General features: G+C 41.2%; 7 protein-coding genes across 14 annotated transcripts; 1 reads left to right on the top strand and 6 right to left on the bottom strand.

Annotated features, from left to right (window-relative positions):
• Nucleotides 1–20: 20 nt before the first annotated feature.
• LOC112341235 (serine, glycine, tyrosine and glutamine-rich protein-like) lies at nt 21–964 on the bottom strand. The gene is made up of 3 exons (XM_024661085.1): nt 936–964; nt 298–725; nt 21–214 (listed from the first exon to the last, which is right to left on the bottom strand). The coding sequence occupies exons 1-3, from the start codon at nt 962–964 to the stop codon at nt 21–23; spliced, it is 651 nt and encodes a 216-aa protein (XP_024516853.1).
• LOC9661399 (protease Do-like 1, chloroplastic) lies at nt 861–3,123 on the bottom strand. 7 transcript variants are annotated; one of them, XM_024664257.1, is made up of 8 exons: nt 2,978–3,123; nt 2,772–2,906; nt 2,340–2,676; nt 1,862–2,199; nt 1,355–1,793; nt 1,214–1,278; nt 1,097–1,162; nt 861–1,044 (listed from the first exon to the last, which is right to left on the bottom strand). In XM_024664257.1, exons 1-8 carry the CDS (start codon nt 3,017–3,019, stop codon nt 979–981), a joined length of 1,488 nt encoding a protein of 495 aa, XP_024520025.1. In that variant the 5' UTR covers nt 3,020–3,123; the 3' UTR covers nt 861–978. The 7 variants fall into 7 exon arrangements, with proteins under 7 accessions (XP_024520025.1, XP_024520008.1, XP_024520012.1 ...); XM_024664240.1 differs by having other exon boundaries at nt 2,340–2,522; nt 2,568–2,906; nt 2,978–3,080; XM_024664244.1 differs by having other exon boundaries at nt 2,340–2,516; nt 2,568–2,906; nt 2,978–3,080.
• An 18-nt stretch (nt 3,124–3,141) lies between these two features.
• LOC9643282 (protein RER1A) lies at nt 3,142–4,324 on the bottom strand. 2 transcript variants are annotated; one of them, XM_024664284.1, is made up of 4 exons: nt 3,925–4,324; nt 3,653–3,833; nt 3,533–3,565; nt 3,142–3,351 (listed from the first exon to the last, which is right to left on the bottom strand). In XM_024664284.1, exons 1-4 carry the CDS (start codon nt 4,266–4,268, stop codon nt 3,289–3,291), a joined length of 621 nt encoding a protein of 206 aa, XP_024520052.1. In that variant the 5' UTR covers nt 4,269–4,324; the 3' UTR covers nt 3,142–3,288. The 2 variants fall into 2 exon arrangements, with proteins under 2 accessions (XP_024520052.1, XP_002962674.1); XM_002962628.2 differs by lacking the exon at nt 3,142–3,351 and adding an exon at nt 3,383–3,399 and having other exon boundaries at nt 3,497–3,565.
• Nucleotides 4,325–4,362: 38 nt separating this feature from the next.
• LOC9661398 (zinc finger protein-like 1 homolog) lies at nt 4,363–6,032 on the top strand. The gene is made up of 9 exons (XM_002963025.2): nt 4,363–4,441; nt 4,501–4,581; nt 4,681–4,795; nt 4,843–4,937; nt 5,010–5,087; nt 5,150–5,389; nt 5,449–5,569; nt 5,626–5,815; nt 5,873–6,032. The coding sequence occupies exons 1-9, from the start codon at nt 4,418–4,420 to the stop codon at nt 5,943–5,945; spliced, it is 1,017 nt and encodes a 338-aa protein (XP_002963071.1). The 5' UTR covers nt 4,363–4,417; the 3' UTR covers nt 5,946–6,032.
• Nucleotides 6,033–6,256: 224 nt separating this feature from the next.
• Nucleotides 6,257–9,192, bottom strand: LOC9661397 (abscisic acid 8'-hydroxylase 4). Its single transcript, XM_002962627.2, has 9 exons — nt 8,566–9,192; nt 8,122–8,434; nt 7,754–7,903; nt 7,439–7,687; nt 7,280–7,369; nt 7,115–7,193; nt 6,943–7,049; nt 6,745–6,863; nt 6,257–6,605 (listed from the first exon to the last, which is right to left on the bottom strand). The coding sequence occupies exons 1-9, from the start codon at nt 8,784–8,786 to the stop codon at nt 6,485–6,487; spliced, it is 1,449 nt and encodes a 482-aa protein (XP_002962673.2). The 5' UTR covers nt 8,787–9,192; the 3' UTR covers nt 6,257–6,484.
• Nucleotides 9,193–11,389: 2,197 nt separating this feature from the next.
• On the bottom strand, nt 11,390–14,749 carry LOC9661396. Its single transcript, XM_024663442.1, has 6 exons — nt 13,600–14,749; nt 13,425–13,538; nt 13,205–13,354; nt 12,575–13,128; nt 12,325–12,459; nt 11,390–11,539 (listed from the first exon to the last, which is right to left on the bottom strand). The coding sequence occupies exons 1-4, from the start codon at nt 14,578–14,580 to the stop codon at nt 12,949–12,951; spliced, it is 1,425 nt and encodes a 474-aa protein (XP_024519210.1). The 5' UTR covers nt 14,581–14,749; the 3' UTR covers nt 11,390–11,539; nt 12,325–12,459; nt 12,575–12,948.
• A 174-nt stretch (nt 14,750–14,923) lies between these two features.
• On the bottom strand, nt 14,924–16,277 carry LOC9661395. Its single transcript, XM_002962625.2, has 5 exons — nt 15,930–16,277; nt 15,742–15,872; nt 15,291–15,452; nt 15,125–15,225; nt 14,924–15,075 (listed from the first exon to the last, which is right to left on the bottom strand). The coding sequence occupies exons 1-5, from the start codon at nt 16,243–16,245 to the stop codon at nt 15,048–15,050; spliced, it is 738 nt and encodes a 245-aa protein (XP_002962671.2). The 5' UTR covers nt 16,246–16,277; the 3' UTR covers nt 14,924–15,047.
• Between the last annotated feature and the right edge of the window lie 11,690 nt (nt 16,278–27,967).

The following is a 27,967-nucleotide window of genomic DNA, read 5'->3' as shown; positions in this document are numbered from 1 at the left end:
GGCTTTGAAACGGTTATTGTTCAGTGGCCAATCAACTGACATTTCAACTGAAGCTGCGGAAGCTGGTCGCGCAAAATGCCGGGAGTTGGATGAAAAGACAAAGTAAAAAAAGATGTCGGAGCAGCAGCAGCAGCAGCGGCACGACCACCACCACCAAAATCTCCAAAGTCACCCCCAAAATCTCTCCTCCCACCACCAAAATCTCTCCCTCCACCTCCAAAATCACCACCAAACTCAAAATCACCACCACAGCCACCACTACCACCACCACCACCAGCACCAGCAGTCGAGCGCCACCTCCGCCTGCGCAGCTTGCCGAAACCTCCGGCGGCGCTGCACGCCCGAGTGCCTGTTCGCGCCATACTTCCCGCCCGACCAGCCCGAGCGCTTCGCCAACGTTCACAAGGTCTTCGGCGTCTCCAACGTGAGCAAGATGCTCAACGAGCTCCCCGTCTGCTTCCGCGAGGATTGCGTCAACACTTTGGCGTACGAGGCGGACATGCGAGTGAAAGATCCAATCTATGGCTGCGTCGGTGTCATCTCCGTGCTCCAGCAAAGGGTGGCGTGTCTCCAGGCCCAGCTCGCGCACATACACGAAGCTTTTGCTCTCGCCGCCGCCACTAGCGCCGCTGCCGCTGCCGCCACCGCCGCCGCCAACTCCCACCACTCGGGCTTCTCCGTCGCCGCCGCTACTGCAGCTACCGCCGCTACCACCACCGCCACCACTGCCACCACCGTCGCCGCCGCCGCCGCTACCACAGCCTCTGACTCTACCTCACAGGGCAAGTGATAATTTACAGGCTCTCTCCTCTCTATCACGAAAATTACTTCTACACTCTCTTTTTCACAAAACTACACTCTTTTTTACAGCAAAAATCTTTTTTTTTTCTCCATTTTTTTGCTCGGTCTTTCTTTACAACGTGATAGTATCTTACAAAGGTTTCTCCTTTTTTTCTTCTTCCATTTCGTGGATCTCTTTTATTCTTCTAGCTCCTCGAGTGTTATGTAGTAGTCTTGTATGGAGCTCCCTCGCTTGACGCTCACCTGGAAGCGAAGTATAATTGGAGAGGAGTGAGGAGAATTTAGAGCTGCTTACCCTCACGACTTCTTCGATGCAGCGCTCGTCGATCAGTGCGAGAAGATCTTCCACGGTTTTCACGGCCTGCGAAGAAAGATAACTTTAAACAAGGAGAGAAAGAGACTTGTCACGAACCTCGCCATTGATAGCAACGATGACGTCTCCAAGAACCAATCTTCCATTCTCATCTCTTGACGTAGCTGCCACGCAAAGAAACCGAAGTTTCTAAGATGGAAAAAACAAAAAAAAACCACCAAAGTTGTGTGTCTCACAAACCTTTCAAACCCGCTTGAGCAGCAGCACCGTTTGAAGATAATCCCAGCACCAAAACTCCAGTCACTCCCAGCTGCCTCGTCTGGCTCTCACTCGCACAAACAATCCCCAAGCCCGGCCTCACAACTTTCCCATCGCGAATAATCTGGTTTATCACCCTTCGCACGGTGTCCACCGGGATCGCAAAGCCAACACCGGCGCTGGCCCCGGTCGGCGAGTAAATCGCAGTGTTCACGCCTATCAGTCGTCCTTGTGAATCCAGCAAAGGCCCTCCAGAGTTTCCAGGATTTATCGAAGCATCGGTTTGGATCACACCACGAATGATCCTTCCACCGATGCTTCTGATATCTCTGCCGACACCGGAGATAATTCCACTCGTGAGTGTTCTGTCGAGTCCAAAAGGATTTCCAATCGCGAGTACGTGTTGGCCAACTTGGAGTCCCTGGATCAAGTAGAAACTGTCAAGAACTGGGAAGAAAAACAAGAAAACAAAATAGAAGTGAGGAGTACCTGTGAAGTACCAACGCTGATTGGTTTTAGCTTGGATGGCGGTGCCGAGATCTTGAGCACTGCGAGGTCCTTGTTCTTCGCATATCCAACCAGAGTTCCGTCCCAAGTGCTGGCATCTGAGAGTGTTACTCGAGCTCGTTCGCCGTTCATGGTGACGTGATAGTTCGTGACGATATGACCATCTTTGTCCCACACGAATCCACTGCCAGTTCCTCGAGGGATCTCAACGGGATTCATCGACATATCTTTGCCGAGTCGAAGCGTTGTGATGTGAGCCACGGAGGGGCTGCAGTCTTGGAAGAGTTTTATGCTGTTCTTCTCGGCGTCTAGCCACCAATCTGTGAGAAAAAAGAGAATTTTTGAGTCCAAAGTCGTACTGCGAACAAGTCTAACCTCCAAACAGATAAACACGTCGAGCAAAGTCGTGCCTCACGCAAGCAAACAAAAGAAAAAACTATGGCTAAAGAAAAAGACTTACCTTCTACAGGGGGTGAAGAGCCATGGAGGAGCTCGTAAGAGAGATGCGGCGGAGGCTCAGCGCCCTCGAGGTATTGTTGCAGCAGCCTCTTCGCAGCAGGAGGAATGAAGTTCTTGGTCTTCTCCAGCCTCTCGACGAGCTCCTTTCTCTCGAGGCAGTCACGGTAATCCACACCGCCTGCATCTAAAACTTTCTTGAGCTGACTCACTCGCAAAGCCGATAGATTACTGCTCTTGCCGGAAGAAGGCGCAGGAGAGCTCTTCGATCTTGCTCGATCGTCGGAAACCAAGAACGCCCTGATGACGCTGGGCCGAGGAGCCGACGTCTTTGGCTGTGCCTGTAAGTTTCCGATAAACTCTGTCACCATAGCCAGCAAGAACGCAAGAAGAAAAGGAACTTTGGTAGCTAGGAATGGAGGAGAGAAACAAATACCTGCGCAAAGGAGCTCCTCCTCAGCCAGATTCTCGTCCTGCCACTGAATTCCAGCATTCTTCTCGCGAGCTGCGACGACGAGGGCGAAGATCCGGACAAGTGAAAGCCGCAACTTAGAGCCGCCATTCTTCCTGCCTGGAAGAAAACCACCAAAAGAGGAACTTTTATGCATGGATTCACCTCAAAACAACCGACTTTAAACTTGCCTGTGAGCTCTCGTCGCGGCGGATAAACAGTCCGGCCTCCATTGGAATTTATGCTGCGCTTTCCTCCAAGGCTCCGTACGAAGAGCTCGCGCGCCATTGGTGCCGTACAGAGGTCGCTGTTCCACGTAGGCAGCGCGATGTCGGTCCGGGGCTCGAAACTTAAGAGCGTCAAAACTATGGTTTTGTTCTAACAGATAGAAGAGAGTGAAAGTGGAGCTTCTCCTCTCTCCTATAGAAGCACAGCTTTACAAAAGAGATCCATTTTTAATCTTCTCGCGGGAGAAGATTGGATGGATCGAGCGATCGATCAATCAGGCCTGGTCGTCATCGTGATTAGATTCATCAAAACTGGGAGTCTCGGGATGGTCTTCCTCCTGAGAGCCAAAGCAAGAAAAACTCGATGTAAGATCGGCTGGTTGTCACTGGAAAGAAAGAGCAAGCTATGGTTTAAGACTGGTTTAAGACTGGCGAGCGAATGAAATGAATGAATCGAAATGCATTCTTTTCGAGCTTGGATACCATTTTTTTTTTTTTCTAATCTGTAGAAGTGCTTGCCTTGTCAGAAGACGATGCCCTCCCGCTGTAGCGCTGTGAATCAACCAAAACAACACGAAACCAGAAAAAAAAATCAGACTTTTACTCCACGAGACGGAACGAAAATAAAATGGTTTTTACCTGTTTACCGATAGAGAATGGAATGTATCTATGCTTCACCATGTGAAGTATTTGTCTCTTCATCGTGAGGAACAAAAGCACGACCCAGTAGATCACCAGGATTGGCCAAAACACTGGAACGTCGAATATCGGGAAGAAGGTCATCACGAAAGCAATGCCGATAGCTCTCGTCAAGCCATACCTGCAAGAAGATGGAGAAAAAATCAGACCTTGAGCAAGGAATCGAGCAAAGATGACACTCTTCGCACAAAAGAAGAAGAATTCCAGCTTACCAGCACTTGAATTCCGGGAGCCTCCTCATAAACGGCCGGAATTCATCGCTCTCCTTGACAATGTGCGGCAAAACCGGGCCCTCGTACTCGGGATCCACTTGCGGCGAGAGAAATCCGATGAGGAGATTGAGAAGATAGATCCCCAGAGCGTACGTGATGACATAGAATCCCTCCAGGTAGTACACCCTGATGCCATAGATCGACGCCGCCACCAGCGTCCCCAGCCAGCGCCACATCGGGAATGGCGTCCATCGATCCAACACCTGCTGGAGCTTGCGCGACACGGAGCTCCGCCATTGCGCAGCAGTGGACACTGGATCTGCCTCCACGGCGCCCTCCATCATCTTCCTTTCCCCCTTCTCTGCCCAAACCCTAGCCTAGCCCTAAAATTCCAAGATCTAGAGCCCTTGGAAAAGTAAACATTTGAAATGCTCTGTTTTTAGGGCTCTTTAGGGTTTCGTGTTTTAGGGCGATCGGCGATCGGCGATTCGCGATGGTGGTCTGCGCGTGCCGCAAGGTGAGTCCTGTCCTCGTTCTGCGAGGATCTCTAACTCAATCCATCCAGGGGCGCGGCAGGCCACGCGAATCTACTGCTATTGCCACTCTCTCGCGCTCTGCGGTGAATGCGTGTGCGCGGATCAGCACAAGATTTGCGTGGTGAGTGAGTGAGTGAGCGCGCGAGCTCTGTAGATCGATTTTTCCTCTTCCAGCTAGCGATCTCTTCTCACAGCGGCTGTTGTGATGGGAATCTTTTAGGTGCGAACTTATCCCGAGTGGGTGATCGACCCTGACTACTCGTGGCCTCCAAAATGTAGCGTTTGTGATGAGGAGCTTCGTGAAGATCAAGCGGTGTCCAGACTGGGATGTCTACGTGAGTTCTTCTTTTGTCTTTGCTTCGACTTAACTTCTCTTCTACAGATGCTTTGCATTCTTCCTGCTTGGAGTCACACCTCAAGAGCTTCCCAGATCATACAGCCCCGGCTGGCTATGGATGTCCAGAGTGTGGCTTGCCGGTAAGAATTTCTTCTTCTTTTTTATTCCGGTCTCGTAAGCTATGGGTTTAAGCTTTGACTCGTTTGAATCAGCTTTGGCCTCCACCGCCAAAGAACTTTCGAAACTTCAACGTTGGTCTTCCTTTGAAGCTCAGGGAAGCGATAGCACAGGTAACTCTTAGCAAATTCTCGAATTCTGTCTCTAACTGAGAATAAAAACTGTGACGTTGCAGGCTGGCCTCGCAGGAACTTTGCTGGGAGGTGACTTGACGAATCCGGATGCCGCACCGGCAGCGTTTTCGTCCATGCCTCTCGTCTCTACCATCGGGATCCCGGAGAAGAGCGCGCTTGAAGGCCACCAACCTGTCTCGACAGTGAGCGAGATATCTGCTGTGGATGAGCCGTCATCTACTGCTCCAGTGGCCTCCACCTCTGCAAATACTTCCCCATCTCCCAATGTTTCGTCCCAAATGGTCAGGCTTTCCCTGTCTTTTGCTTTCATGGGCACTGATTCTTTCTGCGTGTGTTCCAGGCAAATTCTCTAGCAAGGAAAAATTCCTACCGGCCGGAGAAGGTCGTCATAGGATCAATGCCTTACATCGACGATGATGGTGACGACGAGGACGCAATCAGTAGAAAATATGCCCGCCGTGGTAAGCTGGATTTCTGCTCGAAGGAAATTCGTTTTTTGATTGATTGATTCCACCAGGGCCCTTCTACAAGCAACTTTTGACGCACATCCTACCGTTTTGGTCCCCCACATTGCCAACTTTGCCAGTGACAAATCCCAACCTGCGGAAAGATGGCGATGAAGACCGTGGCGAGCTTCACTCTCGTCGTCGCCATCACCGGCATTCAACCGTTGATCCGAGAAACATCCTCTTCGTTTTTGCGATCCTGTAAGTTATGACACAGGCCCTTCTTTCTCCTTTTCTTCCTCTCACTCCATTTTCCAGGTCTTGCATTGCGACAATGTTGCTGCTGTACTACCGCTTGATCCAAAACTCGTCCCTGGCAACAACGTCGTAAGGAAGAACAAAGACAGCGTATTCCCTGTTTGCTGCTTTGTCACCTCAATCTCAGAAACGTTTCCACTCCTTTGCTTTCAGTGGCCAACTTGGTGTGTCCTTCGATTCAGCCAGGCAAAAAAAAAAAAGGAGAGAACGAGCGAATAAAGATATAAAGAATGGTACCATGTTGGTGTCTGAAGGACGCAGCAACCACATGGATTCCACTGGTGGCTGCCTTCGCGTCATTGATTCCAGTTTGAGGTCCGGCCTATTTCTTCCTTTTTTTCTCTGTTTGGTTCTTCTTTTATAGCGAGACACACCCAGAGATGATGAGACTCAAACTTCCAGGCTTGCTTTCGCCTGGCCTCTTTGAATTCCTCTTACTTACAGTGGGATTATTGTTTCCAAGTTTCTTTCTCTAGCCTAGACGGAACGAATCGAGCGGCGAACTGATCTTCGCTACCGAAAAATCTATCGATCAATCGTAAGAAGCTTCTCTCCTCGTTTTTTTGGCCTTTTTCTTCTCTCTCCCATTGGTCCTTGAACTGGATCTAGCTATTATAGTTGCTCTTGTGAGAATGATGAGTGGGCATGGCTGTGGACCTTAATTTTATAGCCACCTTTTGGTCTGGGAGTTGGCCAGTATTGAATTCCCTTGTCAGCTCCAACTGCATGCCAGCTGAAAAACCAAAGAGGGAAAGAAAATGATCAGAACCAAGTTGGAGTCAAAGCTTTGACTGACCAAAAAGAAAGAAGTGCTCAAAATTCTTTATTTTCCTCACTTTTTCTCTTAAATAAAAGTTAAAACCATAATATACCTGTAGTTTGTCACCAGCCTGTGAATGAAAATCAGTACTTCCAGCTTTACAAGCTCACTCCCTGGGCAAAGCCTTATTCCATTCCCAAATGGAGTGTACACCATTGGCTTTGGGGGCACCTACAACAAAGAGAACAATGATAATTTAGTATACAAGAATTAGTATTCAACAGGTATTGAGTATGATGTTCTTCCTTACCTCGAATCTAGATGGATCAAACTTTAGAGGTTCCTTATAGTACTCTGGATTGAGATGGAAGTGGCGATAATACACTTGTACCCTCCAGCCTTTGGGAAACAAGATGCCTAAAGCAGCCAAAAAAGAGAAACAAATAAGTATACTAGTGTATTGCAGTGAAGGTTTTTGATACCATTATATTCCACGTCCTCGAGAATTTCCCGTGGAGAGAATGGTGCGACGTTTGCGAGGCGAAGGGTCTCTTGGACGACCTGCATTTGTTTTCTCACAAGATTTAGATACGATTCGGGCGAGGCATAAGTTCCAACAAACAAGAGTAGCAGATCTCTTTAAATACCTTGAGCGTGTACGGCATGTTTCGTACGTTTGCCCACGCCAGCGGCTGCTTGTCATCGGCCATGGACTGCCTGACGATCTCTTGCTCCTCCTGGAAAGAAAAATATTTTTAAAAATATACAAAAAAAAAAAAGAATTAAAATGGATGGAAATTATTTACCTTGACCAAATGGAGAACTTGAGGATTCTCTGTCAAGTACTTGACGATCCAAACGAGCAAGACCCCCGTCGTCTCGTGCCCCGCAAAGAGGAGAGTGATGAGAACATTCTTGACTTGGTCGGTGGTGAGTTTGATCCCGTTTTCATCGCTGGAGTTGAGGAGCGAGCTCAATATATCGTTGTGGACGCTTCTCTCCATCCTTCTCCGGGCGATGATATTGTCCAGTGCTTCGAGTATCACCTTGCTCTTCTGTCAAGGTTTAAGAATAATATATGTGAGAACGAATGAAATAATGTAATCGAATATGGTTTTCACCTTGAGAGCCAAGTGGAATCCTGTTCCTGGGACGTTGAGCGGGAAGCAAATCGCTCCCTTCGCAACACATTCGTAGTCGTCGAGCATTTTCATAGATTCCGCGGATGGCTCCAAACTGCAAACCAAGTAGAGTGCGACATGGAACGAGAACTGCAGCCAAACATCAAAACTAGATCAATGCATTGTTTTCTTGCATTCATGAAACTCGATCAATCCTTCTACGAGGATGATGAAAGGGAAAAGAACAATGCAGCTAAAACCCACTTTTTTCTCTTTAAGTTCGTGCATCATCGAAAGGAGAAGAATTCGTGAGGGAACTTTGGGATATGGAATCGTGGAGCCGAGGATGGATTTTAGAAAGACTATACCTTTCGAGTCTCGGCATGTGTGATCACATGATCACCGTGAGACCATGTGTTTAGAGTCCAAGTTGCCAAGCTATCAAACTTTGAGATTTGGGATTTGAGCACCTCGGGCATCATGGGGGCTTGGACAATTTTGCGGACTCGGCAGTGGAAATCGCCCTCCCAAAAGGGGTGATTGAGCACCCGGTCGATTGAGGTCGGGTATCTGGCACGAAACAGCTTGTGGCGAGTTCCAAGTATGAATTTGGCCTCCTCTGGAGTTGATGTCACAATAGTCGTGCTCCCAAATATGTGTGACAGGAAGATACTCCCGTATCTGTGCCACCACCAAAATTCCAACATGAGAATTCGAAAGAAACCATCCAGACAGAGAGAAGAACAAAAAGAAGAAGATCATAAGGAGAGAGAAGATTTTCTGGAGAAAAGGTTGGAACTTTGACAATGGACCTTGAGAATCTTGTCTTGTAGAAATCGTCAGGGCTCCTCCAGAAGAAGTCGAGGCTCTCTCCAAGCCAGGGAAGCCACCAGTTGCCTCTTGGAAGCTTTGCATTCTTCTCGCGCCTCCAAGCTCTCGCGAGTGATATCAAAATGCCCCATTGAGACAAAGCATCCCACATTCCAGCCACCATCGCCACTAACGCAAAAACACTCGCCACAATTGCCACCATGGCTTGCCTTTCCCAAAGCAAAAACAATATAAATCTTCTTCTTCTTCTTCTTCTTTCCTTCTCCTTCTTCCTCTTCTACTGCTGCTTACTACTATTCGAAAAACTAGCTTTACACACTCCGGTTGTATCTATGCGTGGAGAGAAGTGGAGTGGAGTTTTTTTTCTCCCATCTTTCACTGAGACACACACTCGGGAAGGCCTTGCAGTGCTCGCAGAGTTTAAACCCTGGCCAGCAGCCAGCAACAACAACAAAGAAACAAAAGAGCTACGAGCAAATTTGTTGGATTGGACTGGCCACGCAATATATATACTTGTTGTTGGATCGATAGAGCGATTTTGCGAATCACGGGATGGATCTATGCCGAATTAAACAAGGAAAGAGCAGGGGAAAGGGCCGCCGCTGCGACGCTCTATACTAGTCGAGAAAAAAACCACCGCAAGACCGAGCAGAAAATAGCCAAGAACACTTCTTTATATCGAGCAATGCAATAGTATAAGGGAGATATATATTGGCTGGGAACAACTTAGACAAGAGAGAATGGAGATTTAAGTCTAGAAGCTATGATAGATCAAGCATTGCATGGCATGATCCAATGGTCCATTCAGTAAATTAACAATCCAAGAGCTTAGACGACCAACACTTGAGATTATAATCAAAGTTACACGAATCCAAAGACTTCGCTTGTGATTATATGATACGTTTTCATTATATAAGATCTCTAAATAATAAAAATAAAAATGGGGAAAAAAGAAAAGAGCCTTTTTTGTCTTACGTATGACTCTTAATCATTGGGCACGCATATATGATCGCCACATTCTTGTAATGTTTACCGAGATTTGGACCACTGTGGCCCAAAAGCCCTACCGTATCTGATAGTGTTTGCATGAGCCACAGTGACCCGTCACATGGGCCACTGGCCATTTTCCCCGAAGATGGCTAAGCTAGAGATCTGTATGCACTTGTCCAAAACTTAAATTATGGCCACCGCCACCTACTGGCAGCTACGCGTCCGGCCTACCGCTTCAAGATGCTTTAAAATTCCCTGTGGTATACGTAGACCCTCGTACAGGGATACGTACACGCGATCTCTTTCGATCGCAAAAACTGGAAGCTTCAATTCAATTCTTTCCAGTGGTGGAGAAAGTAGTAAGGATTTCCTTCCAGGACTGGACTGGACTGGACCCTTTCAGGAGCGCGTGTGTTTTTCATCGATTCCTCCTCATGCTTTAGATGGGTACGGTGGTGGCACGCACACTTTTATTTAGTATGGAAAATAAGATCTCAAAATTTTATTTTGATGTCAATCTCTCTCTTCAAATATTAAATAATAATTTTTTGATATATAAATCTGAGACTAGTCATTGTCCTCTTTTGATGCCTGTTCCTGGATCCACCACTTTCCTACTTAATATAACATATTAACCACCGTTCACACCTTTAGTGTACTGCAAGTTTGAACATTCAAAAGAGCACTTTAGACAAACATAACACAGAGAGAGAGAGAACAGAGAAGTTACTAATTGATTTACTGGGAATTTATATTCTATTTCTCAAATATAATTACATACGGGCTGTATATGTGTCTTCTTACTCCTAGAATGTAGCTTTCTTCCAGTCCCACTGTTGCTACTGCTGTTACTTGAGCAGTGCCTCCTTGCCTGCCTGCAATTGTTGACGAATATTATGTGTATTGACATTGAAATGGATGGAGCTTTTATGCTTTTATTTGCTATCAGGTGTGCTGTTGTGCATGTCATTTCTAGAGGGAGAGCATACCAAAAACATGCCCCCCAAACTCCTTTCATATGTTTTTTTGATCTTCTAGTCTATGAATTAGAGCCAAAGTCTAGTAGACAAGGACTCCTAGCAGTGAGAAAATTTTCTTGGAAAGAAAGAAACAAAAAGCAAAAGATTCAAACAACCACAACACAACACACACTAGAAATCTTTGCTGGATGGCTTGTAGTGTTTTTTATTTGCTCCAAGTTGTAAATCCCTGCACTGTGGTGAAAAGTCAAAGCCAGTGAATACTTCTGCTGTCTAAAGACAATGTCAACAGCTGGGTTGGGCACAAGTCAAGCTCTTTATATACTTTTGATCAGGAACTCCATAAATTCCACAAGAGGTGCTATATATATGATTGAGAGATGCAAAGTTACATGAATGTGGGCAAAGGAAATTGACTTTGCAGCAGCAGCCACCAATTATAAAGTCCTACCACTTCCACTCCACACAAAACACTTTCCAACCCATCCATGCACACAAGATCTATCCTCCACTTTAATTCCCTTTGGCTGGGTCACCTGCAGCATTAGAGTGCTCCAGTACAAATAGATATGTGATCTCCAAGAGCGATCTCTTCTCTTTAAAGTTTTCACCCCAAAAATCTTATGGGCCTTTTTTGCTTGATCATTGACCGACTCAAAATGATTCTGTTTGTTTCACAAATAATAGATTAATATTTATAATAATAATTGTAATTATATAAAGTGTTTAAACTTTTTCTTAGGGATTTGAGTGTATCCGGATTGGTTTGCTTTGGAAGTTTACAGAGCTTTGCTACGTCATTGGTAGGCAGCATGGAGTTGTATAGAGGCCGATCTTAGCGATTTATAAATTTATTGGCCCAAGATTGCATGCTTGGATGGAAATGGATGGATACGAACTTATGAGGTGATGTGTGAAAGTGGAAGCTTTCCAACAGCAATATATCACATTGTATCTCGTGAGTGACACTAACCAACTAACCTTCCTGGAGAAAACAAAGAAAAGTATTTTAGCATATGGATGTTTACAAGCTCCCATTCGATCCAATCTCAACAGCATCCCCATGAAAAGTAAACAAACAAAAGGAAACAAATTGTTTTCCAAGAGGCTTGGAAGAACACCATACATACACGCATGCGATTCTCTTGACAAAAACACACACCCCTCCTTGCAAGGGAACAGTGTCAATCAAAACAATCATAGAAATGTTACAATCATTGGGAACACAAATGGAGACGAATCGTCCAAAGCGAAAGCTAGAACGACCAGGCCTAGTGAGTTGAGAAATCAAAAAAGCTTTCACTCCAAACAAAGGAAATCTGACCACCAGAAGAGAGAGAGCAAAAAATCGCTGCTCCATCTATGCAAGTAGCCATTGTTGGCATTTACTTAGACTGTGCTCCACCAATAATGCCCTTTCCAAACATCACTTTAGACCACTGTTTTGGACTTTTCCAAACCTGTGAGCGTGCATGTGTGCATTGCGCAGTCATTCAAATCTCTGGAGCTCTCTAGCTCTCTCTCTCTCTCTCTCGGACATTACACGCACACACACAACACAACTCAACATCGCTCACAAACAAAACAACAAAATGCCATCACATCACCAAACATCTCCAAACATCTCCTTGGTACCCGAGCTAATAACTACACTGCGCTAGCTACCACTTCACAACACCAACAAGACGACTACGATCTTCCTCTATTCGTAGGACGCACTCTCCAGGAAAGTAAGAAAGAATTGAAAAGTCGAAACGCGAGAAAGCGTACCTCCTTGACAGCGAGCGAGCGAGAGCGAGAGATCACGAGTCGTCCCCCCCCCCCCGTCCGCAGCAGCAGCATTAACGCGATTCCCCAAACGGGAGCAGCGTTCGTTCATTCGTTCGTTCGTTCGTTCCCGTTCACCTGGAAGGAGACCAGTCGTCAAAATGGTTTAGTAGTCCAGCATTCAGAGGACCAAAGAAAGAAGGGAAAGAAAAGAAAAAACAAACAGCTAGCTAGAGCATTGAAGGAGGCTTACCTTCCTACTGCTGCTCGCTGCTGCCTCTGTAGCTCGCTCAGGTTGGAAATTTTCCAGTAGCGTACAGGGAGTCCAACCCGGCCTCTCCACCTTTACTCGCACACAACAAAAACAGCAGGTCAGCCCATATGGACAAAGTCATAGATTGCATAGATATTTGAGGCCTGGAAAAAAATAAACTCTTAGAGCTCAAAGATCTTTCTTACCACCCCCACTTCCCTTTTAATCTAGTAAAGCTGGATCCAGCCACGAATCTTTGACACTCAAAGCCAGCTGACAAAGACAATGACAAGCTGCGCAAGTAGGCCAAAGACACTCCAACTGGAAGAAAAAAGTTTTGTATATATGTGTTAGCCACTGTTTACCCGGACCTATCACTTGCGAGCCGAGCGCGGCTTGAGGGAAGCAGGAACGAGCTGTAGGGATGTTTTCATCTTTGTGATGAGCTTGAATGTCTCTTCGGCCTCGACCTGTCGCCGAGGATCATTGTTCGCGGTGGCGGCGGCTCGATCGGGATGGAACCGTAAGATAGCCTTTTTGTATGCGGCATTCACCTACAAGTGATTCGCAGCAATGTTAAACAAAGGGAAAAAAATGCGCCACCTTACGAGCAAATGACAAAAGACATGCCTGTTCTGGAGTACATTGAACCCCTCCCTCCACAGCGATCCCAAGACGATGTAGAACCGTGGCCATGTCCAGGCAGCCAGCAACTTTTCGCTCCAGCTCGCTCTGAATTTGTCCGCGCATCAACTCCTTGATTCCATTGTTCTTCATTTCCTGCAAAACGCCGAGCCAACGTGAGCGACAAAGCCAAGACCAGAAAGAAAAGAACAAAAGAGAGCTTTACCTGTATTTGATTCTCGCGAATCTGTTCTACTCGTTGTTTTTGCCTGCTTTCCATTGCTAGCTGTCGCTCGGCCTCTGCTTTCTTTCTTTTCTTGAGCCTCTGGGCCTCTTGTGCCTAAACAAGACAAGATGCCGAGCGTTACATACAACCATAAACTGCAAAAGAAAAAGCCAACCTGTTTTTGAAGCTCTTCCTGCCGACGTTGCCACTCCTCCTCGTCAGCCTTCTTGAACTCGTCAGACTCCTTGACTTTCTCGCGATCGGCAATAAACTCCGACGCTCCACATTTGTCCGTCACGATATCACTTGAGGGTGTACAATTCTCGGCCAGGCTCTGTGTAGCTGTCTCGCTATTGGTTCCATGATCCTTCTTCAATGGCGGTGTTCTCCTCGTGTCTCCAAATCCATTGGAGAACGGGCTCTGGCACCTCCTTAATTCTTCCTTGAACTCCCTGCTGAATAAATTCTTATTGCCGCTACTTGGCTCTCCCTTCGCCTGGTACACCCCAGACGTTCCATTGGCAGCGCCTTGTTTCTTCGTATGTCTGTGCTCCTTAAACACAACTTCCGGTTCCACCTGATCGTGAAACATCGACTGGACGTGAACATCATCCGACTCATTGATGTTCCACCTTGAAGTTGATGCGCTCTCGTCCCCTGACGAGTGCTTTCTCTCGCTTGGAGCACCGCTAACGCCATCGCCAGCTTTCCCTGCCTTCGGGAAAGACTGATACCTCTTTCTCTTCTCGGCGGCTTCTTCCCACCGCTTGCGTATGTCACTGTGAGCACCGATTTCCACCTCACAGTCTGAGAGATCGACAGTAGTAGTAGTAGTAGTAGTGGTAGTAGCAGTGTGGTCACTTACAGCCGAGTTCCACTTCACAGGCCTCTTGGCGCCGACTCTCTTCGACTGGCGCCTCTTTGGAGGCAACCAACAGCCAGTGATTTTACAATCGTCGTCTTCCTCCTCATCCGAGCAAGCAAATTTCTCCCGTCCAGCATTCTTATCCTCGTCAAGCACCACCACTCTTATGCCTCTCTTCCTGAGAGGACGAACAGGCCGCTGTGACGAAGAAGAATCCATCATTCTCCTGAGCCTGGAGCCGTCAGCTCCACGGAATCCACCAAACAAAGCCTCCGGCCCATGCGTTGCCATCGCTGCTGCGAGAAAATCTCAAGCGCCGCCCCAGCTATTGCCGAAGCGATCTCATCTATCGATCCTACCCTGGCCTACCCTGAGCAGCGATCGTGCGCCGCAGTCACCGCCTGGCGCCTCCGAGCGTTCCCTCGCTTCCGCGCGCCTTTGGCATTGCCCTAATACGAGGGAAACCCTAGAAGTCATGCTTCTTCCAGAAAAAGAATATCCCATGCATATTATATATTTGTCAAAAATCGTCTTATCGAAATCTCAGCCGTTGATTTTAGGGCAACTCTATCCATCATGTCGTAAAAACCAGCTATCGAGAGAAGTTTACAACATGTTTAGAATTACATTAATCGAAATCCGTTAAATAATTATTTTATTTTTAGGAGTTAACCAAAAAACTCTCTGATAAATCTACTTTGGAGTGTTTTTTTTCATATACGTGAAATATACTGGAGAACTATGGCGAAAATTCGGTTCTAGATGCTTGCGGTCTGTCCACAACACCTGAAAGTTGGGCTGTTTACAGCGAGAAGAACACAAAGAACAGCCATACCGCTTGTATTTCTTCCCAGAGCCGCAAGAGCACAGCTGGTTTCGACTGAGTATAGGGACGCTCTTGGGCGATTTCCATCGTCCACCCATAAGGGCCTCCACCTTGAAAGGCCAAAACATTTGTCAAGACAGCCACACAGTTCATCGCAAAGGAGAGAAACTCTTACTTCATCAAAACTCTTTGGGAGAGGCTTCCCTTCCTTTCTCAGCTTCTCCACCTTGCTGTGAGCTTCTTTGGTCCACTTGTACTTGGAGAGAATGTCCTCCACCTCCTCAGCTCGGGCTTTACATTTCACTGCTACTTCGGCCACCTGCGATGCTCCAATTTGCTGAATCCCCACCCAACACACCATTGTTTATATCTGTATACCTGGAAATCAGACTACATTGCTTCAAACAAAACCAGGCAAAAACTGGAAGAGGTAGAGCAAGAAACTTGATCAAGCAAGCCAGTGATTTGTCCCTTGCTTCAAACAAAACCAGGCAAAAGATGGAAGAGGTAGAGCAAGAAACTTGATCACGCAAGCTTCACTGACTACTAGCTTGCAGCTTTAGAACACAGCAACGCAAGAAAGAAGGAAGCTTCATCGATCAGGAAAGAGAGTGGAGAGAGCTTACTTCTGTTTTGTAAGTGGCTAGAGCTCGGATCATCTTCTCTTGCTTCTCGAGAATAGCGGAGATTTGTTCTTTGGAAGCGCCCTTGACAAGTGAGCCAGCGTACCGGGCCTTCTTGAGCTCGTCAGCAAAGGCTGGAAGAGAAGTAAAGAGAACGATGAACAAGCGAAGAAAAAAAAGAGAGAGCTTACCTTCCATAGAATAGACGCTTGGAGCTACAGCCGATTTCACAGTGTTGACAATCTTAGAAGCCATACTCTCGGAAGGCTTGGGCGCTTGCTCGATGGATGCTCGCAACGGTGGCTTCGATTCTTCCATCGGCTTTGATTCCGCTGGCTTGTCACGGACGAAGAGGCCCTTGATCCTCTGGAACCACGAGCTCTTGAGCGACTCCTCCGCCGCCGCCGCATTCTCCTGATTGCTAGCTACGGCCATACCTCTGGCGATGACGAGCCCCGGCGGCATTGCGCTGGTTCGCCTGGCGAGCAACCGAGCCGCCATGCTCATGACGAAGAGGAGCTAAAAAACCCTGGGGTTTTATTTAGGGTTCTTGGAGAGAGAGAGTTAGGGTTGGCTCAACCGGAGATTAAGCTGGCGACTGGATACTTCCCTCCCAACGAGCGCTGATGGATCGACCAGGCGCCGAAGCGAAGCTCGAAATCTGGTCGATCTTTGTGGAAATTGATGCGGCTTCGCGAGATTCAGGTAGGATTTCACCTCCATTTCCATTCTTGCGTCTTGGTAGAAATATCGAGACTTTCTCCTTGTCCCAAGGTTTTTCTCGCTGGACGAATGCGATTTCTCTGCATTTTCGCGTCTTGGAACCTTTTGTTTCGTGTATGCTGAGGTTTTCTCGCTTTTCCTGAAGTTCTTCTCTCGCATTCTTGGCTGGAATCCAAGGGACATGGTTGATACACGGGAATGCTGATCTGACTGCTGAGGATTCAGTTCTGCATGGCATTGGGCTACCATTGCAACAAATAAAAGATATGCTTAGATTATTGATGCTCACTTGGAAAGAAACGTATGAATTTTTGGGGATATGGTGGCAATAGGTGTTTCAGTTCATTGAAGCCCATAGCATAATTGAGCCGGATTTTGTTTGGTGGAGTATACTAAAGTGTATTCAGGCATATTGGCTTGCATTGCCATTAATAAGTTCTTATCAGACATTTTAAATATAGTCCAGGAATCATGAACATTGGAGTTCCAATGTTCAAGCTGTTGGCAAAAATATGCTATATGACTAGATCACACAACTAATGTCAAAGTGACCATGGGAATTGTTTATTGGAAACATAAAGTGTTAGTACTGAAGAAAACAACAATTTTAATTACAAACTGTAATTTCAAAGGCATGTTGATCATTTATCATAAGATTAGTAACTATGGTAGTATATGCTAAAGGAAGAGTAAACAGCAATACAAAAGGGATGGAATGAAGTGTTAATAAAAGTACTATTCTGAAGAGTTACAGCAGTAAAGTGAGCTCAAAAAATTTCCAGTGCTCAAAGTTAGCATAAGTGATATTAATAACATAAAACCAAAAATACAAATCAATCTAGATTTTAAGTGCCATAAAAAATGGGAAGTGCGCAATAACCATGATGTAGGCCAAGATGCTATATATTGACTGAAAACCAAATCATTACCAATATTTATAATAGAAAAAGAATCAGAAGATTCAGAGTATACATAATCAAAATATTTGGACAAGAAAATAGCTAGTAAAATCTTTATGTTAAATGAAAATAATGTTTCAAAAATTAAAAAAATACAGACAAATAGAATTGTAGCATATCATTCACCACCTAATTCACATGTTTGGTTTGCTTATCTGTTTGAAGATAATTTCCACTTGAGAGCTTCAAAGTCACTTATATAATTTTTGCAAAGTTTTTCCAAAATCTATTGATGAACTTTGAGTCTCAATCATTGACAATATCCTTTAGCAAACCAAATTAAAAAAAAACCTTTTTATAAAGTTTTAATGGATCAATAATATAAAGTACTAAATGGAAGAAGTCTTTATATCACCAAGTTGTACTTCTCAACAAACTTTGCTAAAACAAAGTTATCATCCCTCCTATTATCCAATAAAATCTATATTGAACCTTCATGAAATACACCTTCAAACATTAATGTTAATGAACAAATATCCTTAAAATTCATTTTATTCCACACATAGTTTAGTTGATGAGCAATGATCAAAATCTTTTTTCTCCGACCAAAATAATCTTCTTTGTCATTCTCACATTACAAATTTTACAACTTCTTAATATTCAACTTGCCATCATTAGAAAATTGGCCTTTTTTTTTGCTTTATTACTTGTTCTTTAGCTATAGATAAGCAGCCTTGTAGTGTCCAATCTTACTGCAATAATGACAACTTTGTTTATAATTCTTTATAAAAAACTTCTACTTCTTCCACCCTTTTGTATTTGAGATAGACATCATACACTTCAATTTATGATGTTTGTTTCCATCTTTGTATCCATAATAATCATCATGACAATTCTCAACATAAGGACTTCTCAAATTCTTAGAAGACTTATATTTATTATTGTCAAGTCAAGCCATATCAAATAACTTCTCCAAATTCTTTATAAGTTGAGAATGATGCAAATATTGCCATATGCTCTCACTATGAAAGATATTAATGAAGTAGAATTTGTTTTGATATGGATCCTTTGTTGGAATATAACTAATTAAGTGAATAAACTTCTCAATATAATCCTCAAGTATCATTTTCCTTTGCTAAAAATATTGAAGTTCCATGCGAGCATTCTCTACATTGTAATAAGGGGCAAAACATAAACAAAAAACAACCTCAAACTCATCTATGTTAGACATTAGTTGTTTTTTATCCACAACATAAGACTCCTTAAACAATTCCACCATTGAAAACCCATATCACGTAAAACCATTAAAATAATCACTAAAGTTTTTGCATATAGAGTTCCTTTAGCAACTAAAAACTTCTTCACATTGTCTAGTTAAGTTAAACACTTGTCCACACCACTATCACTAGAAAAAATTGGAATCTTAAGTCGATCCATCAAGGAAATCTTACTTAGAGTGCCACCACATCTAACCTTAAGTGCCTCAACATGCCTATACATGATATCCATCATCTTGTCTTGCATCTTTTGCTGATTTTGATTAAAAGCTTACAACTCATGAATAACATTTTGAATAATCTAAATCTCTACAACTCCATCGACACCATCATTAGCACCAATATTGATAATAGAATTTTAGCATTCATTTTGGTCAGCCATCACAATGACCTCTCTTTGATACCAATGTTAAAAGACTTAGTCTTCCTAAATTATATTACACCTTCTCCTAATGTTTTTCACCACCCAACTACTCATGAGCTACCTTAAAATCTCTATTATGCTACCACTCTTAGATAGGTTAACCTTTACCCTAAGTCTAGAGTTCTTTTTGACCCATGTTGACAACAAAGTTAAAGTTAGCACTTAACAATGACAATTGAATTTTAGTGTTTCATTCTTTTTTTCTTTTTAAAGTATCTGAAATTCAAGTCATAATAGAGTGGAATTGGAGTGACATTTGTGGCTCCACTTCAAATCCACTCTAATAATATATTCATTCATATAATAATATAAAAGTAAAATATAATATAATATTCTCTTTATATATTGATTATATTGTGAGTGCATGGAAGATGAAATGAAATACAGAAATGTGCATATTAATTAGCCCAAAAACCCTAATTTATATATAAAAGTGAGTGGTCTAAATTAAAATCAACCTGATAGCTATTAAAATCTCACTATACCAATATTATATATAGCATCATATCCACTTTGTACTCCACATGTGAATGATGATGGGAGTTGTAGTACCATTGTTGTCTCACTTGTATATGGCCCAAGTGTTCAACAAACTCTACTCAGGCAAGTGAAAAAATATTTGTTAAATAATGCTTTATTTCGTTAAAGTGGGACTTATTCAGTAAAGTGGGACATTAATTAGCATGTGTCCACATGCCATTTCCTAGTACTTAATTAATATTTATTAATATTTCTATCAGTTTTTTAATTTATTTTTTTATATTTTACAATATTATAACACAAAATCATATGAAAAAGTTTTTAATTTATAAATTATAAAGTTAAAACTTCAATTTTTTATTGTTGTTATAAAAATGGCATGTGGCCACACACCATAAGTGGGATAATGAAAAGTCCCACTTTAACGAAATAAAGCATAATATTAATCCCAAGATCTAGCATTGATAGTTCATGGTAATCATGAAGGAAAACTCAACTTTGTTAGCAGTATTGAATCATGATCACATTTGAGTTTATATAGTGAAGTACCAACAAAACGTTATACCTCTATAACATACCCATACCGAAGAAACGGCAAATAACTATCCCAATTTGAATGTTAAAAGTTCATGTATTTTATGATCATCCCTTTGAAGGTTTGAACAAACCATTCCACCAAGCCATTTATCTAAGCACTCATGAAAGTGTGGTGTATCCCTAGTTAAAATGTTAAAATATAAAAAATATTAACCATAAATATGGAACCACCATCCAAGAGAATCCACTCTAGATAGGAATGTTGGAATACCACTTAATTAAGGAAGAATTACCTAACAGTAGTCAATGTTATGCTAGCAAAAGCACCAACTTCCATGTAGCGAGTTAGTAGTTGAAAGCAATAATGATATACAATGGAATATGGAAAAAGCCCTATCAACTAAAATGCCACAAACTTAAATAGATAGGAAATTACATTTTAACCATCCTTTTGCAATATGAAGGGGAGTATTATAAACTTGGCACTAAACACAACTATGCACATACTAGATAATATCATGTTGCATTTTTAGTTAATAGAAAGACTTACATAACTTCTTAGTCATACATTGATGTTCTATATGCACATCTAGAATAAAAGAGTCATAATAAAATATTGAAGGCACCATCAACTATAAATGATCATTAAGATCAATCCCAATAAAATAAAGAAAGTATTTCTCAAGATTATATTAAGAATATAAATGCCAAAATAGCAACTCATTAGCAAGTGATGCAACCCCTCACGAAGCCTTTAGATCCATAGCTTAATCTTTTAAACTTCATAAACCTTATCAATAGAAGGTAAACTTTGTGGACATTAAACATCACGTACAACAATTGCCAATGTCACAAAATCCTCAAAAAAATCCATTAATGCTAAAATAACCAAATCATTAAGAACAGGAGATAAGCTTGAGAAAGCTTTAGAGCCCACCAAATAGTATAACCAACTAAATTCTTCCACTTTAATAACAAAATAATTGCAACATGATCATCTTCTAGTAATGTTTAGAACTATGCAAATATGCATAAAGCTTTTTGAAATCCTAAACTACTATTAAACACTCCACCTTTGTTAATTATAATGTAGGGTTGATGTGTATAATGAGATGGTATTGACCAAGTACACTCAAGCTCCTTTACATTAACATATTTCCAAGACTGTGTGGAAAAAGAAAAGTCAAGTGTAATTAGGGTAGTCCAAAACTAGAGGAGTCATTAACAACTCTTTAAGATCTATAAATTTCTACTCATAGTTCATAAACTAAATAAAAGATGATGTTGACAATTTCAAAAATACTCATAATAGTGTAGTACAAAAAAAGATGATCAATAAAACAATTAAAATATTGTGTTTTGCCTAAGAAGCATTATACATCATTTACACACTTCGAAGTAAAAAACTTTTGAACAATCATAAGTTTGTTAGGATCAACTTGCAAACCTTCATAAAAAATATAGTACTCAAAATAAGTTATGTCTTTGGACCAAACACGCACTTTGATTATTTTAGGTTTAAACCAACTTCCCATAGTCGATCCAACACTTCAAGAACATCATAGATATGTCTTTTATGTCCTTTCAAGTGGATTAATACATCATTGATGAAGTTAGTAATCACCTCTGACATATCTCAAAGAACTTCATTCATCATCCACTAAAAAGATGCTAGAGCATTTTTCAAATTGAACAACATCATCAATAACTTATATAAAGTAAATAGTGTATGCAAAATAGTCTTAGGAATATCATCTTTGGCCATTAACACTTGTTAGTACCCAAAACAATATATAACTTGGTGAACTTATGACTTCTCTTTAAACAATTTAGAAGATTAGCTATATGAGGAAAAAGGTACACATTCAGGATAGTCATCTTGTTTAATAAATGATAGTTAATATAAAAGTAAATACTCCTATCAAACTTTGTCACAAGATAAAGTTTACACATCTAAAGACTCCAAAATTTTTAAATAACACCCTTTTCTAACATCTCCTTGACGTTCCCATGTAAAATTTTGATCTCCTTGGGTGATTAACACTGAATAAAAACTTTGACTGGATAAGCATTCCCATTTGGAATAAAATGATGTTATAAACAACTAAAGGGAATAACTTGAGAAATGGTATATAAGGGTTTAAATTGTCACGAATGTGATTATAGGTATCAAAAATTACCTGTCTACTAGTCCTTTTAGATATTCTTTCTTTACTGCCATAGCAGGGGGAGATTGGTTGGACCCTTTATCAGTCCCTCTTATACTAGTGGAGTTAATTGGGCATTTTGAGTGTACTTAGGCTAGACGAGCATAAGGATGGAATTCCTAAGTGCTATTAGCTAAATATACTTAGCCCGGTAAGGAATTCTCATCTCGTTATGTCTTGCACTAACTAATAACAAAAACCTCTATATATTAAGACTAGTCCCTCAACATCACTAAATGATAGTTTACTGTATTTGCCAAATATCCTCGCTATTATGCCCTTTATATTGGTCTTGTTTAGTTCTATTAGTTATTTATGAAAAGCATCTAGATTTGCTAATTTAATATATCTATAAAATGTAAAAATTATCCTAAACATAATGGTGTTAGTCTTGCATCCAAATTTGCAATCTAATACCATTCTATATTTAATAAGTTTCAAACTTGTTATAGAAACTAACTCTTGATACGAAGGGTGGCTCAAGATGAAAGCTCAAAGTGTGCTTTCTTCAAGGGAAGGGGGGCTAGGGGGGGTTCTAAATGTATAGTAGGGATAATGGGTATATTAAGCATGGTCGATCAACCTAAAGCATAGTTTAGCTCTCGTTTGTATACCTATCTTTGTTTTGCGTTTGGCTTGAGTTTAAGCTTAAGTTTCATTCTATGCTAGCTAATTGAGTACCCATATCCTTGCATTAGGCCACAGGTATGCTAAAATAGTGCTAAATTTTGTTTAACTCCATTTTGCATACTAATTCTGACTATGGGATATTGAATGCTCTAGCCCAATGCTCTAAAATTCGGGTTCCACTTTACTATCCTTGGACATGTGGCATATGATATATGGCATATGGAGGGTTTAGGTTTTGTTTTATGGTTATCCTATAATAAATCACCATAAGATAAAAAGTGAAAACTATGTATACTACACAAATATAAAGGGAAAGGGCCCATAAATAAAAATGCACCTTTTTTTCAATCAATTAATAGTCTTAAGATACTTGGGGTTAAGTGTCCTTGGGTTTGAATAATACTAGGCCAGATGACCTCCCAAAAAGTCCAAACTCAATTTTTGGGTTGGATAACCTCCCAGAAAGTCTAAACTTAGGAGCTTACAGACACATTACAATTTTATAATGGAAGTAGAGGTAAAAGAAAAAAGATGAAGTAGAATAAAAAATAGAGTAATAGATATAAGGAAGTATGAGATACAAAGGAAAAGCCTCAAAGTCACACTTCGCATGATTGCACTACAACTAATTTATATTAAGGATCAAACTTAAGATCTTCTATATGCACAACTAGATTCACTTCATCCCATAATCTATTTCATCCCATGCACATGCATGTATATAGCCATAATTTATACCAAGGATCAAACTTAAGATTTCCCACACTCACAAATAGATCTGCTTCATCCCATGCACATATATATGTATAGCCATTGCTATAAAAAATGAAGACTAACTCTACCACACAACAAAATTGTAGATGGCAACATGTAGCAACAGGCTAAGCAATAAAAAATAAACTTGAGCCTGTATCACCTAATATATAGAGAATTAAAGACCTTTTGTTATAATAACAAGCTTTGAAAGTACACACTTGATGAATTAGTGCCAAATGAACCCCTTGATAGTACTCTCGAAAGAAAGATGAAAGTGTTAATGACTTATTTGTGCAAGAACCCTTCACTATTTATATGACTCTTATTTTCAGAAAGACTCTTTGTATTCAAGACCTTCCACTATAATAGAACGAACAAGATATTGTTGACACCAAGGCCTTCACCTAGGAAATGGAGGATGTCAATCTAAAAAATATCAACAACACTAATATGTATAGCCAACTCATTACATGCCCAATAATAGATATCATGGCCACAACCACATCTTTACCCTCGTCTTTGAACATGAACAATAGCAGCACTAATCTCCATCAAAACAGGACTATCTCCCATATGAAGTGGAGTTAAATGACATATAACAAGAAGTGGAAAATGTAATATTTCATAATGTTGTATCAATTGAAAAACATTATTAATGGTGGTTGGAGCAAGTGCATGCACAAGTCTTATAAAATCTACTCTTATATATTAAACTTTTGACGAAGTAAGAGGCTTTAGAAGCAAATGCCAAATTGCATCACTGATTTAGATGAAGATAATGCAATTGTTGGAAGGTGTCATCACAAATGTTAGTATATCCAAATATGTGCTTCAAGACGTTCGAAAGAATGCTCCAATCTACACGAGTGGCTACACTCAAACCATTACACCATTATAATGCCATCCCTTGGAGAACTTGAAAAACTTATGCAAACACCAAGAATAATCCCAAGAATGATGGTAGCAATCACCATAAAATGATTAAACTAATAGTATATATCATCTCTAAGATTCCCATAAAAAAACTTTAGCCAAACACAAGGGTGCAATCTCATAAATTTGGACTTTCATCTATTTTTTAACCTCTATAGATTGCCATGTGTCACATACCACATGCCACATGTCCAAAGGACAGCGGAGTGGAACTCGAGTTTCAAAGCTTTGTGTAAGCTCATAAGTTTGGACTTCCTAGGAAGTCACATAGCCCAATATTATTCAAACCCAAGGACGCTTAACCCCAGATATCCCAAGACCCTTAACCGATTGGAAAAGGGGGTGCATTTTTATTCATGAGCCCTATCTTTCTATATTTAAACCCCAATGGATCGTCTTTCAAGTTGTTCTCTTTAGTTGTTTATAATCTACTATACTTCCCTGCAAGTTTACGCCCTCGTGAACGAAAATTGAGAGTCGCAACTCTCCCGAGAGCCCCGCTCTCTTGATACCTTACCCTTCGGGTCAAGCCCAATGGGAGCAAATTGGACCAGCTAGATGTCAATCAACATGTGGTGTGATTCTTCTAGCCAACTAACAGAGTCGGACCAAAAACCCCTATGATACCAAATGTAAACTCCTAAGTTTGGACTTCTTGGGAAATCACCTAGCCCAATTCAAAACCAAGAACGTTTAACCCTAGATATCTTAAAACTTAATCGATCGGAAAAGGGGATGCACTTTTATTCATGGGCCCTTTCCCTCTATATTTGAACCCTAATGGATCGTCTCTCAAGTCGTTCTCTTTAGTTCCTTACACCTTGGGCCATTGAACAAAAGAACGGAGCTAAACTCCTAAACATGGAGCTAAGGAGTGTTAGAACTGGACCACGGAACAACTCTTGAGTATACGACCCAAAGAGTGAAGGGACAGGAATACGGAGTGACTTGGAACAATCCTAGAGCATCTAATATCCCAATGCCAAAACTAACACACAAAACAGAGTCAAATGGAGTTTGGTGTTATTTCAGTATACCGATGGCCTAAGATGAAGATATGGCTACTCCACCAGCTAACATGGTGTGGAATTTAGGCTTATACCCAAGCCAGATGCAGAACAAGGACAGACACGCAAACAGGAGTTAAAATATGCCTCATGTTGGTTGACCATGCCTGACTTACCCACTATCCCTACTATACATTTGGAACTCCCTATAGCCCCCTCTTGAGGAACACACACTTTGGGCTTTCACCCCAAGTTTCCCTTAGTATCAGGAGTTAGCAAGCTCAAAATTTACTAAATATGGAATGTTCTTAGATTGTGAATTTGGACATGAGATGTATACTCTCTACATTCCATAGATATGCCAAATGAGCAAATCTAGACACTTTCTATAAATAACATTTGGGACCAAAATGAGACTAACACAAAAGGCATGATAGTGAGGATGTTTAGCAAACACAGTAAACTATCATCTAATGAATATTGAGAGACCAAACTCAATATCATGGGGGTTTTTAATACTAGCAAGTGCAAGCCAATGACACAAATTTCTTAAACCAGGCCGAATATGCTCAACAAAAAATACATAGAGTTCCTATCTTATGTTTATCCAATTTAAGTGCATGGTTATTGACTAATTTCTTAACTAGCTCAAGTGGGAACTAATAACGAATCCAACAAGACCAACCTCTTGCCATTGTAGTAGTAAGGAAAGAGTGTCCGTAAAGACTAGCCAACAGGTAATTTTCAATACCCAAGGTCACATTTGCAATAGCTTCTTAAGTCATTCTTTTTAATTACTTACAATCCACCATACTTCCCTAAAAATTCATGCTATCGTGAATGGAAGCTTCACTCTCTTAATACTTTACCCCTCAGTTAAGCTCAATCAGACCAAATTGAGCCACCAAATATCAATCTTAACATATAGTGTGATTCTTCTTAGGTTCCTAACTACCAAATTGGATCACTAAATATTAATCTCAACATGTGGTATGATTCCCTTAACAAACTAGTAAAATCATACTTAAGATATCAATCTTAACATATAGTGATTCACTTAACCAACCAATAGAGTCAAACTTAAGACCATTCTAATACTAAATGTAAACTTCTAAATTTAAACTTCCCAAAAAATCATATAACCCAGTACTAAAAATGTTTAACCCCAAGTATCCCAAAACCCTTAACCAATTAGAAAAATATATACACTCTTGCTTATAAGCCCTTTCCTTCTATATCTAAATCTTTATAGATTATCTTTTGAATTATTCTTTTTGATTGTTTACAAAAGGTTAGCAATAAGAGTAAGAGGTGTTGTACCACACACTATAAATGCCACCATCAATTGCACTAACTATTGCTCTAAAGTCAAAGAAAGAAGAGGTTATTACTCTACTATGAAAATGAACAAAAAGAAAAAAAGCAAAAGAGAAGAATTTGAAAAAGTTACAAGGAAAGTGAGATTTAGACAATGCAAAAACTAAATCTAAACTTTAATCCCAAATCTAAGCACTTCTAAAAAACAATCAAAGATATCTCCATCAATATGAGTGTATAGAATATAGAAATAGAATATAAAATATACATATTAATTAGCCTAAAAACTTTACTTTATATACAGGAGCAAGTGGTCTGGATTGAAACCAATTTAATAGCTATTAAAATCGCATTATGCAATTACTAGTATACAATATCATAACCATACAATTGGACCTCACAATTTTTAATTTACTTTCTCTGCTAGGAGTAAAGCACTCCTAGCAGACCTTTATTATGGGGAAACAAACTGGATTTTTTTTATTAAATTTTTTTATTCTAATAATAGTGGTGATTTTTTGTCATTAGTTCATCATATGTCTCAATAAAATAGGATTTCCAAATGTATAACCAAACCATTCTTAACATGGTTCTTTCAATCCTTTTACAAGCATCTATGCCATTTTTGCTTTGGTCATAAGTTATAGCCATTGTCATTTACACTTTGACTCGTATTTCTACATTTTTCTTAGGATCACATGATATGCCTTATGAGATTTGGATGGGTTATTTTTCTTCTCCTAGTCACTTTTGAGTTTTGGTTGTAAAGTAGTCCAAATCCAGGGTATTCATTGGGTATCATAAGCATATCAGAGGCTATAAGGTTTATAATTTTCACACTTGCACTTCTATTTCACACATGATTATGAGCCAGATAAGATTTTATAGAATATTCATATGCATATTTCACCATCTACACAGATGAATCATACAAGAAGAAAAAAACACTTACAAATTCACCAATTGGAATAACAAAAAAAAATGAACAAAAGAAAATTCCATTAACTTTGGGGATGGTTATTATAAAGTAAACCTTTGA

The sequence above is a fragment of the Selaginella moellendorffii genome, unplaced genomic scaffold (assembly GCF_000143415.4).
Source record: "Selaginella moellendorffii unplaced genomic scaffold, v1.0 SELMOscaffold_2, whole genome shotgun sequence".
In the NCBI taxonomy this organism is placed as follows: Eukaryota; Viridiplantae; Streptophyta; class Lycopodiopsida; order Selaginellales; family Selaginellaceae; genus Selaginella; species Selaginella moellendorffii.
The sequence above is the reverse complement of the archived record's forward strand: the minus strand, read 5'-3'. Positions and strand labels throughout refer to the sequence as shown.

Bases quoted from the DNA above. Each gene is read 5' to 3' on its own strand.
- LOC9661396 (XM_024663442.1), bottom strand. From the start codon at position 14,580: ATGGCAACGCATGGGCCGGAGGCTTTGTTTGGTGGATTCCGTGGAGCT. The intron at 13,539-13,599 runs GTTGGCTTTTTC...TGTCTTGTTTAG, and splicing joins AGGAAGAGCTTCAAAAACAG to GCACAAGAGGCCCAGAGGCT. The intron at 13,355-13,424 runs GTAAAGCTCTCT...GGCGTTTTGCAG, and splicing joins TTCGCGAGAATCAAATACAG to GAAATGAAGAACAATGGAAT.
- LOC9661399 (XM_024664235.1), bottom strand. From the start codon at position 3,074: ATGGCGCGCGAGCTCTTCGTACGGAGCCTTGGAGGAAAGCGCAGCATA. The intron at 1,794-1,861 runs GTACTCCTCACT...TACTTGATCCAG, and splicing joins TCAGCGTTGGTACTTCACAG to GGACTCCAAGTTGGCCAACA. The intron at 1,163-1,213 runs GTTCGTGACAAG...CTTTCTTCGCAG, and splicing joins TCGTTGCTATCAATGGCGAG to GCCGTGAAAACCGTGGAAGA.
- LOC112341235 (XM_024661085.1), bottom strand. From the start codon at position 964: ATGGAAGAAGAAAAAAAGGAGAAACCTTT. The intron at 726-935 runs GTAAGATACTAT...CGGTGGTGGCAG, and splicing joins GAAAAAAAGGAGAAACCTTT to TGGTGGCGGTGGTGGTAGCG. The intron at 215-297 runs GTGGCGCTCGAC...GTGATTTTGGAG, and splicing joins GGCAAGCTGCGCAGGCGGAG to GTGGAGGGAGAGATTTTGGT.
- LOC9643282 (XM_024664284.1), bottom strand. From the start codon at position 4,268: ATGATGGAGGGCGCCGTGGAGGCAGATCCAGTGTCCACTGCTGCGCAA. The intron at 3,834-3,924 runs GTAAGCTGGAAT...ATCTTCTTGCAG, and splicing joins CTCCCGGAATTCAAGTGCTG to GTATGGCTTGACGAGAGCTA. The intron at 3,352-3,532 runs GCAAGCACTTCT...TTTGGCTCTCAG, and splicing joins GGGCATCGTCTTCTGACAAG to GAGGAAGACCATCCCGAGAC.
- LOC9661398 (XM_002963025.2), top strand. From the start codon at position 4,418: ATGGTGGTCTGCGCGTGCCGCAAG. The intron at 4,796-4,842 runs GTGAGTTCTTCT...TCTCTTCTACAG, and splicing joins GTCCAGACTGGGATGTCTAC to ATGCTTTGCATTCTTCCTGC. The intron at 5,570-5,625 runs GTAAGCTGGATT...TGATTCCACCAG, and splicing joins TAGAAAATATGCCCGCCGTG to GGCCCTTCTACAAGCAACTT.
- LOC9661395 (XM_002962625.2), bottom strand. From the start codon at position 16,245: ATGAGCATGGCGGCTCGGTTGCTCGCCAGGCGAACCAGCGCAATGCCG. The intron at 15,453-15,741 runs GTAAGCTCTCTC...GTGGGGATTCAG, and splicing joins TAGCCACTTACAAAACAGAA to CAAATTGGAGCATCGCAGGT. The intron at 15,226-15,290 runs GTAAGAGTTTCT...TGGCCTTTCAAG, and splicing joins TCCCAAAGAGTTTTGATGAA to GTGGAGGCCCTTATGGGTGG.
- LOC9661397 (XM_002962627.2), bottom strand. From the start codon at position 8,786: ATGGTGGCAATTGTGGCGAGTGTTTTTGCGTTAGTGGCGATGGTGGCT. The intron at 7,194-7,279 runs GTATTTAAAGAG...AAACAAATGCAG, and splicing joins ACATGCCGTACACGCTCAAG to GTCGTCCAAGAGACCCTTCG. The intron at 7,050-7,114 runs GTATCAAAAACC...TGGCTGCTTTAG, and splicing joins CGAGGACGTGGAATATAATG to GCATCTTGTTTCCCAAAGGC.